This window comes from Periophthalmus magnuspinnatus, chromosome 5 (genome assembly GCF_009829125.3).
Source record: "Periophthalmus magnuspinnatus isolate fPerMag1 chromosome 5, fPerMag1.2.pri, whole genome shotgun sequence".
Lineage (NCBI taxonomy): Eukaryota > Metazoa > Chordata > Actinopteri > Gobiiformes > Gobiidae > Periophthalmus > Periophthalmus magnuspinnatus.
The window spans coordinates 31,951,144-31,965,686 of record NC_047130.1 but is presented as its reverse complement, the minus strand read 5'-3'; the positions used below and the strand labels follow the sequence as shown (position 1 = coordinate 31,965,686).

The window sequence follows — 14,543 nt, the reverse complement described above, 5'->3', positions numbered from 1 at the left end:
TCATTTTTGACCTGTTTTTCACTATTCTTAAAAGTAAAAAGAAAATCTAAATATTAATGAATGCTTGCCTTTGAAACCACATCCCCCCCAGCTTTAGTCTGAAGCCAGCCCATCCCCATCTAACCTCCAACAACTCTGCAAAAAGAAAGACTTCTACATCACTTGTACACATTCCTCTCCAGTGAAAACATTAGGGATTTAATATCTGTCCAATCTCTCAATGGCCACAGAAGGATTCATTGTTCGTTTAATCTCGGTTTAGTTCACTGTATTGATATTTGCCATAGATTTGGAGTTCAGGGGGAGGTAGAATGAGGAGTGGCAGTAGCAGTGGGGATAGCATCACTGACACTGTGAATTGTTCCTGTGGGATGATCTTTGGAGGAGGTGCAAGGTTGTGTCAGAAGCAAAGAGCTGTTGGCTTTAAAACCGACATTCATTATATGGGGAGGCTCTGCAGCTGTATCACATATTTCCCAGCAGCGGTGAAGGCAGCACCAGGGGAGTCCGCTGGGGAAGTGGCTGTGCACGGATCATCACTGAATCCAAGAGAGACAAACCTCAAAGAGATTGCTCTGGGCCAACCGTGGGTGTGGGAAGTGTGAAGCCAATTTACAATTGAAAGTATGATGCAATGTTATGAATACAGCGTGAAAAATAGACCTACTTGACAAAAGGGTAAAAAATATAAATATATATGTGTGCAGATATGTTTATTCCAGTGGTTACAGGTCAATGTGTTTAGTGTGGCCATTCAGTTACAGTCCCCTTTTACTTATAATCCCCTATTTCACCTATAGTTCTCAAGCTAAATAACACTTTTTTTTCCTTTTTTTTTTTAATCATATGTGTGCTCTTGTATGGCATTTACAATAATTAAGTCCATGTCTTAGCTTTAACTAAAATAAAATAAAGATAAGAGAACCTTGATTTCTGCGACTACAATATATGCTATCTGAAATAAACTTAAATAACTATTACAATATTTCAATCTAACCATTTAAAATGTGCAAATTTTCTGGTAAGAGGCCTGCTACCTTGACTCCACAGTGTCATTAAAATACAGACTACCCAATTATGTAGAATACGTCAGTTTGTGGTGTTTTAATATTTATTAGGTCTCAGAATTAGCATTAGCATTAGCGTTGAGACACAAACATCTCTCTTTCTAAACTTAGAATAGTCCTCTGGTGAAGTATTAATTTTATTTGTGTAGCTTTTAACACGCTGTCAGTGACATCCAGCCAACAGTGCGTTTTAATTGCAAAAAATAATACGTTAAAGCTATGATTAGCCTATAGATTATGACTGTGTAAAGTACAGCATATGGACAAGAACAAATATCACGTCAAGTGTGTAAGAGCAGGAGGACTAGAACGAGTGCGCTAACTTTCTCTCTTTTGCACAGTCGGAAGGCCTCAGACAGTCTATTAACTGCTTCAATTAAACTTGCTGCTTCTCACCTCGGCGAAACAGACTTCGCTCCTCCAAAGTGTCTGACATGTGCAAGTGTGAAAAAAAAAATGTCCCGCACCATTCACTAAACACATCTGGTGTTGCCTTCAAACAGAACCACACATGTTTCTTTATGACCACGGGCACAATCATGTCTACTCTGACAGCCCAGCACAAGAGCCTTAAATCATGTGGCAGCATTGAAGCCCTAATCCCGACATGGAGTGACAGCTAATGTATTTATATGGGAAGTGGCTTTTATACTCTGGGATTTCAGCTGTTAATATTTCACATTAGTCTGGGCCTGACAGGTGGTGGTTGGTCCGATACAAGAAAGGAAGCAGGTGAAGTTCTTTTTTGTGGGAGAGCGCCCGGAGCGAGACAAAGGAGGTAAACACAGCGGCAAATGTTTTTAAATGGGAGGACGAGAGCGAGCGCTTTACAAGAGCCCTTGAGCCACGCAACACAAGAGCAGGCTTCACAACAGGCTGGAGTTTTACACACTTCTTTTGTCAGCTAAAGGATTAGAGGTGGTTAATCGCTGAAACTGAATATATTTAAAAAAAAAAAGAGATTACAGCGCATATGGCAAGTTAGACTACTCATTTCACTAGAACAGCAGCACAATTATACAGAAGAACTTACTAAAAACTTGCAATTTTTTCAGTGTGTGTGTATAATTTTATTGTTTGGACAGCAGCAGCAAATGTTAATTCAATAACTGTCCATAAGATAACAACCACAATGCTAACAAAGATCAAAATGTATCTAAATTGCACAGCAGTGATGATTAGACCAATATATCTTTGTTTTGTTAAATGAAGGTTTAAACTGCCAACTGTAGGGAGTATTTTCTTTGCAGATGACATATATAGAGTCTTTTTAGAACTCACCACTGCCTCCTGTATTTTTGTACTTTTCTGCTATTTTTATTTTATTTTATTTCCACAAACTGTCATTTAACTGATATAAAACTGTAACAAATATTTATAACAGCTACTATTTCACCTAACCATATAATAAGAAGAAAAACATGAAAAACCTGGCATATGCACTTAAAGAACTGTTAAATTGTTGTTCTAAAATTTTTCATAGCTGCACTACACAGAACTGAACGGAGGAACCAAAATGTGTCCCTTTGTCCTCAGTCTATAAGTGTTGATGAAGCATATGCAGTCACACCACTCTGGCACATTTCCACTGGTATCACACCTGATAATAACCATGATAACATCCCTCACATCCACAGTGGGGGTTCTATTTTTGTTCTGCCATTTTTTTTTTACATTTAATCAAATTAGCAGTTAAAGATGTTAAGTTCGTGTGTAAGGTCGTCTAGTTCTACTACTTCATCAGCTGTTTTTGGAGTTTCAGATGGAGACAAAGAGCTAGAGACATGGATTTTTATTCAGTTCTGTCCTAAAATCCCAACCAGACATCTACGTAACTGTCTTAGCACCCTTTGTATAGCCTTATCGTTATGCCTGTCCTGGTTCCTGTCCTGGTTCCTACAAAACCTGCCGTGATTGGCTGACACAAATCCTAGGGCTTTAATAAAAATCTACAATGGTGTAGAAGATATAAAGCAGTATATTCCAGTTCAGGTTTGTCAAGCTGTTTAACACATGCTAGTACTTTTATCACATCATGAGTAATATGTGCCACTTTCAAGCCCTGATAAGTGGTGTCGGGACAAATAGAAAGTTAAAAAAAAAAACTTTTATGAATTACTACAAGAATTTAAGCAATATTTACCTTCAACACTGCACTAACTCAATTTTAACAGAAAATTCCATATTCAAAATCCTTGACACTGACTGAATACTACACAGCCAGGGGAATGTGCAAATATTAGAACTGAATGAGATGCACTGAAAAGGGAACCTCAGAGCCATAGACTGTATACAGAAGTGGAGTAAGGGAGTGTGACATCACCCATAGCATTCGGCTGCAGTCAAATGAAGCTCATCGAGGTTAGCAGTTATGGGGCAAATTTGGAGCCAAGTTCCATATTTAGAATTCCAAACGAGAGTATCATAGCAACCACAGAGCCAATCCGGAGTGAGGCTGTTGAAGGTAACACCCCTTCTCACCCATACCACTGGGTTACCATGGAGAGGGCGCTGTCAATCAAACCTGTTCTGTTATTAATGTTAATATCTTGATTTACAGACACAATAGTGAAATAATACCAGGGTCATGTAGAGTGGGTTAATATGAACATTTAAGACCAAAATGACAAGCCTGATAGCAGTAGTTATGAAGAGATGGGCAACAGTTTTTCAATAGAAAGTGAATTGGAGTCAGAATTGAGGGAGCTGGAAGTGCACCTTTGCTGACTTCTTAGTTGGCAGGTTAGCTATGTCCATTTATATATAGTACAGCCTATGCACAGAGCGAGTGACCAAACAGTGCATATACTTTCATGGCCAGTAAAAATCTGATAACTGGATTAGGCACAGTGAGTTCGGCTTTATGACCTATTTATGTTAATGCACTGATAAGACTTAAGAGAGCAAGTATTAGCCAGATAAAAGCGCATCATAGGGTTGACCCTGTGTTCACACCGCAACTCTGTAATCCAGATTCATGGCTCTTTTGCTTTTATGTCGGCGCTAACATTCTTCAATAGCCCCTAGCCCAGTGCTCCAGGTTGAGGGAAAGGAACATGCAGTAAAAGTGCAAGTGATTAGTGCAAGCTCATGTGAAAATCTGTTGGCAGAATAATGACTCAATTTCCATTTTTCAAAAGTAGGACAAAGGTATTACAGCTTGAACTACAATCAAAGGAAAATAACTAAATGTGCTTGCGTAATGACAAATAAAATTGCACAATATAATCCCAGCCTTCCATTTTTCAGGGGAAATATAAGTAGCTTTTGCAGTAACTTGCTTGCTGGGGCAGTTCAATTTATAAACATGCATATATGTACATTAGGGATATGTATGTTCAATGATTTTGCAACACAATATATACCCTGTACTGAGTTCCCCATTTCTTGCAGCAGGGTCCGCATTATGATTTGTATCTCTTTGCAATTTATGAAAAATGTATGTTTTATTAGCATCAGCATTTCAGCTTCATCAGTGCTTTATATTTAAAATGTAGCGAAGAAATGGTTTGGCAATTCAGCTGAAGAGTCACAATGCAAGGCTGTGAAGATGTCTTAGGTCAGGGGTCGCAACAAGCGGCCCCGGAGCCACATGCAGCCTTTTCATCCTTATACTGCAGCTCTGCATGGCTTGGGAAAATAAATTATAAGTATTTAATTGAAATGTATTTTATTTGTGTTAGTTGTTCTTTTAAATTGCGCTTCTAAATTGGAATCTTGAAATATTAAAATATTGTATTATTTTTCATTTCTCAAAATAAGCCTCACACTCATGGAACCATGTTAAAAACAAACACTGCTCACACCTCACAGATGATAGCTTAGAGTCCTCTGCACAGAAGTCCCATTAGCCAGGTAAAATAAATATTTATGCAGATATTTTGCAAATATTATAGTTAGTTATATATATATATATATATATATATATATATATATATATATATATATATATATATATATATATATATATATATATATATATATATATATATATATATATATATATATATATATATATATATATATATATATATATATATATATATATATATATGGGACTTCTGTGTAGCGTAAAGGTAAAAAAAAACAAAAAAACAATATATACAGTGTTATCTTCATTTAAAATGTCAAAAAGTATTCCCAGTGTTTTCTTTTTCTGTGGAAACTGGGTCCAAATGGCTCTTTGGATGTTAAAGGTGGCGTCCCCTGTCCTAGATCATTCTCCATGTGCAGTTTTATGTTTAAATTAGAGCAGGGAATTCAGAAACAAAGACATGAGTAGCTAAAGCATACATTCATTTACTGCTGAAAGAATAAAATGTCAAATTTGTTTTAGAAACCTGGACTGAACTGAATCTGTTCTGTCACTCATAGAGAACTGAAGCCTGTGAAGCAGTACACTCTAAATGTATACCAAATCTCAACACAGCTGAGGACAGATAGCTAATCCTATACACACTTTTCCAATCAGCAGCACAGGCATGCCTCTCGACACCAGCCTTATCCATTTTGAATGTGCTCCCCTCCATAGTGAGGTGGCTCCCCTACACGCTGCAGTAGTGTCAAAGCAATGCTAAAACTGAACAGACTGAATTGTTCGCACAGAGCACAGCATGGGAGTAACAAGAACCTACTTTAGGTTCCTCTCCTGTCGAGGCCACCCCGCAACTGACTGTACTGTAATTACATAAGTGAAACAAATCATTTTGACTATGAAACACATAAACAACTGAGTCAGATAACATAGCTATTATCCAAGGTGAGAAAATCTTGTATTATTACATGAAAAATGGTTGATTCATGTTAGATTGTATTTTGTTATTAATATGGGTTTAGTAGAATAGTAAAAATAGTAAATAAGAGCTCTATATTATTTAACTTGTGTTATCTGTCTGATTTTAAAGCTTTTAAACTGACACAAACTCTTATCCATCTTCACAATACGTTTACTTAACTATTAATATATTTACTATATGGATAGTATATGGATATGAGGATATTTTGGGTCACATTTTTATATAGCACTTTTCCACCTTCAAGGCACTCGAAGCGCTTTAAATCAAATCTCACCCATTCCATCCCACACACACTTTCATACACCAGTGTACGCAGACACTGTAAAATGTCTTGCTCAAGAACACAATGACAGCATTCATCTGTGGGAGCTGGAATTGCACCACCAACCTGTGGGTCTGTGGATCTGGACCGCTCATCCAATCATGTTTATGTCGAGAGCGGGATTCAAACAGCCAACCTTTGGAGCAGTGGGCAAACACTTGAAAAACTGAGCTAGTGTCGCCCGTGTTGTATTTTTTTGTATGATAAAATTGGATCTGTAAAAGAATAAATAACTTGTATCACTCAATATAGATACAAGCAAATATCAATTAGCTTAAATTTTATCGTTTATCGTCTATATTTTATTCAGCAAGATAACTAATCGTACTTCAAAATGTGTTTTCGTGACAGCCCTAACATTTTACCCTATAAATATTAAGCCCTGGGTACTGTGTGGGTCAAGGACTGCTTTATGAAAACCAATCAAGCCGTTTATTGATGAAATGCCTTCTTGTGTTAGGTGCAGATGAAAAACCTATTTGGACAGTATGAATAATAATATTGTATGTGTTTAACCTTATCATGTGACAATCATTCGCAGTTATTGGCCTCAGCTGGATGGGTGGATTGATTTCACAGACACAGCAGGTCTCTGGGGCTCTTCTATGGATTTTCCAGCTGCCCTTCCAAATGATCTATTGTAATTTCACCACCAAAGGTCCTGCCAGTGGAAGCTATGGAAACAGTCATATCAGCTCCCTATATTCTGCTTCTGTTTTAACCCGTTTATTTGTATGCTGTGATTCCAGACGGTATTTATTGATCTCCAAAGACATATTTTAGCTTTGCCTTCCAGAGCTAGCATGTGTTGTGCAGATAGTATTTCCTCTCTAGGTTTGCCAGGTTTAAATTAGTACAGGATAATGAATTAAAGGTGCATGAGTGAAGCCAAATAGGGGGAATACGGTCTTACAGCATTAGCAGAGTTCACTGTGTGTAGCATATGTCACCGATCACCCCCAACACAGATTAACTTTCAGATAAGTGCTTGTGCAACTCAGGCTAATCTTTTTCATCCAAATGTTGCATTGGGTTTGGTTTTACTGAAGGGATGACAGCAGAGAGTCAATTCAGATGAAGCTGGGGTGAAGGTATGCATCATGAGTGTGGACACCTGTGTCAGCTCAGTAAATGTCTATGCAATTTTTATTTATTTTTTTGGTTTGAACTGAATGTTTATTTTATTTGCCTCTATAAAATGAAATGTAAATGAAAAAATTAAATGAGGTTTTACTGAATACACTTGATGTGGTGATGTAAACTACCTAATGTGTTTGAAAAGTCTTTAGTAATTGGACTACAGATGATTAAGTTCTAATGCCAGTGTTCACCCCGAGGCTGCACTGACCTCTGTTTCTGATATTCTCACCTCTGAACCCTTCATGTGTGCAGTTCAACTGCAGCTTTTAGCTATACACATGTTACACCTTTTGCATTACACTGTTACTAGTACTGTTCATACACGTCAAAGCAGTCCTCTGTTTACTTATGTATTACAGGGTTTTTAAATGCGATTAAATGTGATTTGTGAACAGATCTATAACAACACAGGAAGAGCAGCAATTCTCATACCAGACAAAACCAAATCAGAAAATTCTATTATAAGCAGTCCATAAATTTTGCATGAGTTTTGCATGATAAACATTTATTACTATTAGTAAATAATTAATAATATACAGTATACAGTGAGAGAAATATACATACATGTCACATGACAGAGATTTAATGATCCCTACGATTATGAGAAAGGAGAAACTTTGAAAGTCTAAAAAGAGCACTTGTGCTACGTACACATATGCTGCAGTAGATAATCTGCAGAGGGGGCTTGATCTATTTGTTATGGCTGCTGAAGCTTGCTGGGTCACTAACCCAGGGCGACCCTCATTGGTTATAGAGGAGCAGAGCTTGTCTGGCCACTGCACTAATCAGATAAAACATGTCGGCTTACAAGTCAAAGAGACCCATGGACCTGTTGGGACCTGACTGTTCAAAACTGAGAAGACACCAAATCAAAATGAAGCTATGAGGATGATAAGAAATGCACTGTTATGGCCTCATGGGTGCAGAGCAGAGTGAGTTCGCATAGAAAAGGGGGAGGGGCAAGCTGTTGATATGACCCGGGGTGGACAGACGGAGTGGGCTACAGAAAGAATGAGAAAACAAAAGCTGGGTCACATGGTGCAGAGGGCTGATGTGAGGTGTGTGCAGCACATGCCGAGGCTCAGGTAGAAAGAACTGCTCTTTGTCATGCAGATGACAATCAGTTTAGCTTTGTCTCCAGCGGGCTGTGCTCTGCACTGACTGACACTAATCCAGAGGGTTTGTGTTCATGGGCGCTCTTATATGGGCAGTGTACGTGCACCTGGGAGAGTGTGTAGGTTTATAGCACAGGTCTGACCTCTCTAATCTCCTTGTGCTGTTGCTCCTGTTAGTGCCCCCTGTGTCTGCATAAGGAGCTGCAGTGATGAGCTAACTGTTTCATGGGCCATATTGTGACTATGGATGACTCAACATTCAAATGATGGATGTGACAGGCCCAGAGGGGTCAAGCTGAGCAGGTCATCTGTGCTGATGAGGAAAAGACATTGCATAATACACCGAATGAAAATCCACGTAATGTGACTACAAATGTAATATGCGTTTCTAAATTGATGATTGTATATCCTTTTATTTGGTTGATTTTCTGTACCATGAGACACACTATCAGTAAAGCACAATACAAGGAAAACAACATTTATGTTGCACAGAAAGGTTGTTGCTGAATATATCTCCCATGTAGCACTTTGTCAAGACCTCTTTAAGTTAAGTGCTTCATATTCTGTGTTGGTTCCTTCGAGCAAAGAAGTCTACATTTATTTTTGTCTTTTTTGTTATTGTTGCTGTTGATTTTTTTTCTTTTTTGAGTGTGAGGATTTATGACTACACAACCCAAAAGGTGCATAAACCAGATAAATCAAAGATCACATCAAAATAGGATCATTATATAAAATCAAGTGAAATTGAGGCTAGTTGTTGCAGGGCAGATTGAAAACTTGTTATGAACCAAGTCTGGAAATACATTTGACAGTCCCCAAATGATTTATATTCCCACTGGGTCAAGATGAATCAGGCTCCTGCTAATAAATATGACTTACCAAGAGAATAGGCATTACCAATTAACATGTGCTAATTAAGACAGCAGGATATGAGAACATCCTTGATCTAGATCTTGTGTGAAATACTACAGAGGTTACAAAGAGGTAAAGACTTTATTTTCACCTAGAATGCAATATTTATGATCTATACCATATTTTTTCATCTTCTATGGCTTGACTGTTTTCTTACCCATATTAATAGAGGGTACAAAACATTGTTGCAGCAGGCAAATGTTGAGCTTAATTTTGCTGCCGTTACTTAAGCTCATGGCGTGCATTACACTTGGTTAGTCAGCTCTAATCATGTTGTGTCTTCATTGTTCACAAAGACTAATTTCCATGCTAACATGTCAATGTTAGCGAGTTGCATGCAAGGCTTCAGCACTTATTGTGCATCTCTTTTAATGGACACAGAATCAAATATTTGTAAGAGCTGCATTGTGAGTTACCAGCCTTGGCTGCCCAAGCTTAAACCAGCCAATGCTAGTCTTCACAGCTATCGATTAGCACATCTCTATTTGAAGTACACGTAATTATTTTTTCTGCTTATGTGAAAAAGCATGTGCAGTCATTGCAAAAATACCTTTCATTGACTACCTCTTGGGGTCACCATCATAAAGCGGCCACAATCAAGCCATGTCCCACGGGACATGTAATAATACAAGAAATCAATGTTTTCTAAAACACGCGCTTAAGAAGCTATGGCTGTTTTTGGGGTCCCATATTAAATAGAGATAGACCAATATATCAGTTGGCCAATATGTCAGGCCGATGTTTTCCCTTGTTAGTGCATTGGCTATCGGCGTAAAATCTCCAGCACAGGCCATTATTTTGTTTTGGCTGACCTGCTGCCTAAAGAGTACACACAAAGCTTTATTTGAACACTCCGGGTACTACGCAATAACTGTAAAAAACATAACAACACAGCTCTCTTAAAGGTTTGTGATAAAAAAAGGGGGTGTGAGTGAGTTTATAGTCAATTTAAATTACGTAAGTTGGGAAAAAATAAAACTCAGACGCACATATTGGCCCAAAATTATCGGCAGAGCTTATCGGCCATCAGTTGCTTTGGATTCTAAACAATCAGTATCGGACATGAAAAAAAACATATTGGTCGATCTCTAATACAAAAGGTAGCTTTACTGATATGTGACACTCCCCGTCCAAGTGAAACAACTGGTACCAGCACTAATTGAAATTTTGCATGCAAAGTGACAATGCCCGAGCCCTGGGCAGCATGGATTAGGGCCTGAATAGAGACAGATTCTTTGTGAAAGCCTGCTGTGGCGGTTGGCGTGCAGGGCTGGCTCCCTGCATCTGCTCATTGGGGGAATTGCTAAAATAGTGAGTTGTGTAGGGCACTCATTTTACCTTTATCTAATCCTATTGTCTATCTTTTTTTGCTATTCAGCATAAAGCTTCCATGTTACAGTCTATACCATGCAAAACAATTGCCAACACATTTACATTTCAAAGCATTTAACCAAACTTGGCAGGATTTCTGAAACACCCTATACAAAGATATGTAACTCAGTGCATTAATTCAAGTGACAAATCTGAATTGAAATAACATCATGTCGGGTAATGTTTGCCAACACGATTTTCTACTGAACGAGATACAGTGCTTGAAGGAATGTGGTGCACATGCTGAAATGCAATCACAATCGGAGAGACATTTTTTAAAGACGCCATGCTGTGGGCTCATTCTAACCCGCTCGGCTGTCCTCTGCAGTGGGCTGTGTGTCTCATTGTGTCCACTCAAATAAAAAGGGAAAGAGTCTGCTATCAAAGTGATCCATCATCCAGCTCAAGCCACAACAACTCACACACATGTCTGGAGGAGGCGCTCGTTGCATCATAGCAACAACAAGCTGCCCATAAAATGTTTGTAATGCCACAACATAATGAGCAGTGTGAATCAGAAGAGCGCCAGGGATGTTTTGGGCACAAAATTCAACTTATACTGAAATTTACAGCGAACATATAAATCCATACTGCATAATCTGACCTACAGGCATAAAGATGAAAAACTGATACTATTATTAAATACATAATAAATAAACAGGTGCTTCAAAACAAACTGTGCAAATCTTTCTGTTTCCTTTTGCTAACATCATAGCAACAGAGTCTCAATTTATTGCTAACCAACTATGTCAACACTGGCAGTTAATGCATTTTAATAAGAAGGTCAAGTATCAATTCAAAAATAATGCTCTCATAGCCTGGCCTGATAATACAATTTTTATTTTCACAATAGCAAAAATGTGCTTATGTTTCCAATGTCTTAGTGCCACAAATTAAGTCAGTTTCACATGGTATTATGAGACAAGGCTAGCAATTTGATTTTTAATAATTCGCGTTGTGGCTGAACTTTGACCTCTAAACACGATCAGATGAATACCATACAGTACAACTTTTGATCCTTGTCATCAAACGTTACTGCAATATGAAGGACTGTCAACTTGAATTAAACTGAAAACACGGCCATCAAATGTGTCAAAATGATTTGTTGGTGAGATCGGCCCTGCTGCATGCTGGGATGTTTTTTTTCTTTTTTGGATTAAGGCATTGGTGACCTCTTTTTCAACTCTCTATATTTCTCACACGTAAGCCATCTTTGCATCCCCATTGGTTATTCAACTAGGGTGATTCATAGGGTAAAATGGACAGTGGTCTTATCGGATTGGCCAATAGACGAGGTTTTTTGAGAATAACAAAACATGTTTAGAGCTGAAGAAAACATCCACAAGTGACTGAGATACGGCCCCTATCAAGAAAGACACCCAAAACATTTTCCTTAAATCAAAACAATGAAAAAAGGCAGTCGTATCATTGGGATCAAAAGGCTGCACATTAAAATTCGAGGAGCTGGAGAAACCGACCCACCAAGTTCACTGTTACTGATAGTAGAGAGACAGTGAACACGGCACATTTGTCGTTTGATCTCCACAGCACAAGTTCCAAGTAACAGTTTAAGATTTTTCATTGAGAATGAAAATATCAAATGTTGATTTATTCAATTGAATTTATTTTTGTTTTGAGACAAAAGCACAGCAACAGTTAGGCAGAGCTTCACAGAGTTGTTGATTTAACCAACAGAAAGTTAGAAAGTGAAATAATTGACTGATATCCATATTATAATTGATACAACACCACACTTTTATTCAGTTTTCATTTATTTTTCTTTTACAGTTTCTTGTACTGTACAATATGTATGTTATAGAAAAATACCATTGAATTATTTTAGGGTTAGCATTAAAACAGTAGATTTTGCCAAATATTATTGGAATTAATTATAGCAGTTTGAGACATTTAATTTATGTCTAATGTATATTGCATGAGCATAAGACCTGATTGCTACTTTAAGGTAAAATAGTTTGAGATATAATTGTAGTTAGATCTTTATGAATGAATGTCCAACACAACTGCATTCTTATAAAATAAAGTGAGTTTTACTCAAAATAAAGAATATACTGGAGAGCAGACCTATAATATATTGGATTGGATTGTTTATATGGAATTGATATAATAATACTATAAATTGTGACTCAGAAAGATAAAGTCTGTTTGAGGTAGAGATCTTCCTCCTGTGTCCAGACACTCCAGAGTAAACACCTAACACAGATATTCAGCCAACCTGTTCCTTTGTGCGCGGAGCCACGCTGCCTGGCCGCCACACACCACTGCCTGAGCACGCACTGCGTCTCAAAGTCTGGGAAGCCTCTGCACGAGAAGCTCGCTCACACCACGGTCAATTACTGCAATAAGCATGCGGACAATAGTACCATAATCTCGCCATGGTTTGTGATCGTATGCCTCGTTTTGGCACCGGCTTTTGACAACTAACCCGGCAACAAACCTCTAAGCCAACACGGGACATTTATACATGTGATGTTCAGGTCTGAAGACACTCACAATGATCTCATCGTATGCCATGTTACACACTAGTAATCCCGTAATTACTATTGTAACGAGTGTAAACCTGCAGAGATGCGCGTGTTTTGTGTCCCTCCATCATCACCGCTCGCCGTTTATAAAGAGACTAGAAGCCGTATTATGTGCGTAAAATCTATGGTGTTTCAAAGAAGGGCCAGGAAAAGGGAAAAGCGTCATTTTAGGTTAGTCTCCTTATTACATTCACAAAACGTCCACTCGTGCGCTTTGTTGTTTCAAACTCAAACCGGCGTGAGGATGCGGCGTTTACGCTGTGATGGATGAAAACACTGGCTTACCTTCAACAGCTATTACGGCCGGTACGGTCCATAATATCCATAGAATATCCATTATCGGTCACTTTAAAGGTCCAGACATTCAAATAAAATATGTCCTGAAAGCCATTGACAGGAAAAAAGCAGATAAGGGACAGGCGCTCCGTCAGCCCCAGTACAGCGATCCGAGACGCAGAGAAACCAACTCAAATCTGGACCAAGTTTGGACCAAACCAAAAAAATGGAGACAGAGGGGAGCTGTGAGCTACGCAGGCTTGAAGCAGCGCAGGCTCACACAACTGTAGAGTTTAAAACAGCAAGACCTTTAAACACGTTGTTTTAGATATGTGTTTATAAAAAGCCGCTTTACTGCGCTATAAACACATATTCAGCAATTGGTCGCGGAATAGTCCGTCCCCTGCAGATGCGACTTCAATTCCCCCTACTGTCAATCACTGCGAGAAGGACAGTCCTCTCTGCCTTCACCTAACGACAATTAAATGTTTGGGACCTGTGGGGCATTTATGAAAGATGGAGTCTCAAGGCTGCACTGCAGCCGCTAAAACAAAAGCATTTGTTTTTGTTTTTTTACTATGGAGTGCGCCATGACGCACGTCATGAAGAACTGCCTGAAGAACAGTTTAAAGTAAGTACAACTTATCTCGTGCTGTGCTTAGTAAAACCCACTTTTCCACAAACTTTTTGTATTGTTTCTGGATAATTAGATGCACATCATAATGGTAGTGGTAATATGTGTGCATTTTTAAATGTAGAGAACATAATGACTGAGTAATACGGCTATATAATACAACCCACGTTTCATTTTTGATGATTGCATGTGTTTACGCATTGTTTTGTGTCAAAATAATAAGTGACAACCCCTTTAGGATATAGGCTTTTTAGAAGTAGCAACATTTGGGATGTCCATAGTATTTTATGTGTGTGTGTATATATATATATATATTTATAGATATAGATAAACTCACTATATAATCGTTATAATATCTCCACTTGTC

The 14,543-nt window shown here is 38.3% G+C and overlaps 1 protein-coding gene across 2 annotated transcripts in view; it reads right to left on the bottom strand.

The window, feature by feature from the left end:
• The window catches only part of ephb2b (eph receptor B2b), a 119,442-nt gene extending 105,701 nt beyond the window's left edge, over positions 1–13,741 (bottom strand). Inside the window, exon 1 of one of the 2 annotated variants that reach the window (XM_033966252.2) lies at positions 13,552–13,741. In XM_033966252.2, the coding sequence (XP_033822143.1) occupies positions 13,552–13,603 (52 nt within the window). In that variant the 5' untranslated portion in view covers positions 13,604–13,741. The remainder of the gene's footprint in view (positions 1–13,551) is intronic. The other variant, XM_033966253.2, reaches the window with a different exon arrangement.
• Positions 13,742–14,543: the final 802 nt, after the last annotated feature.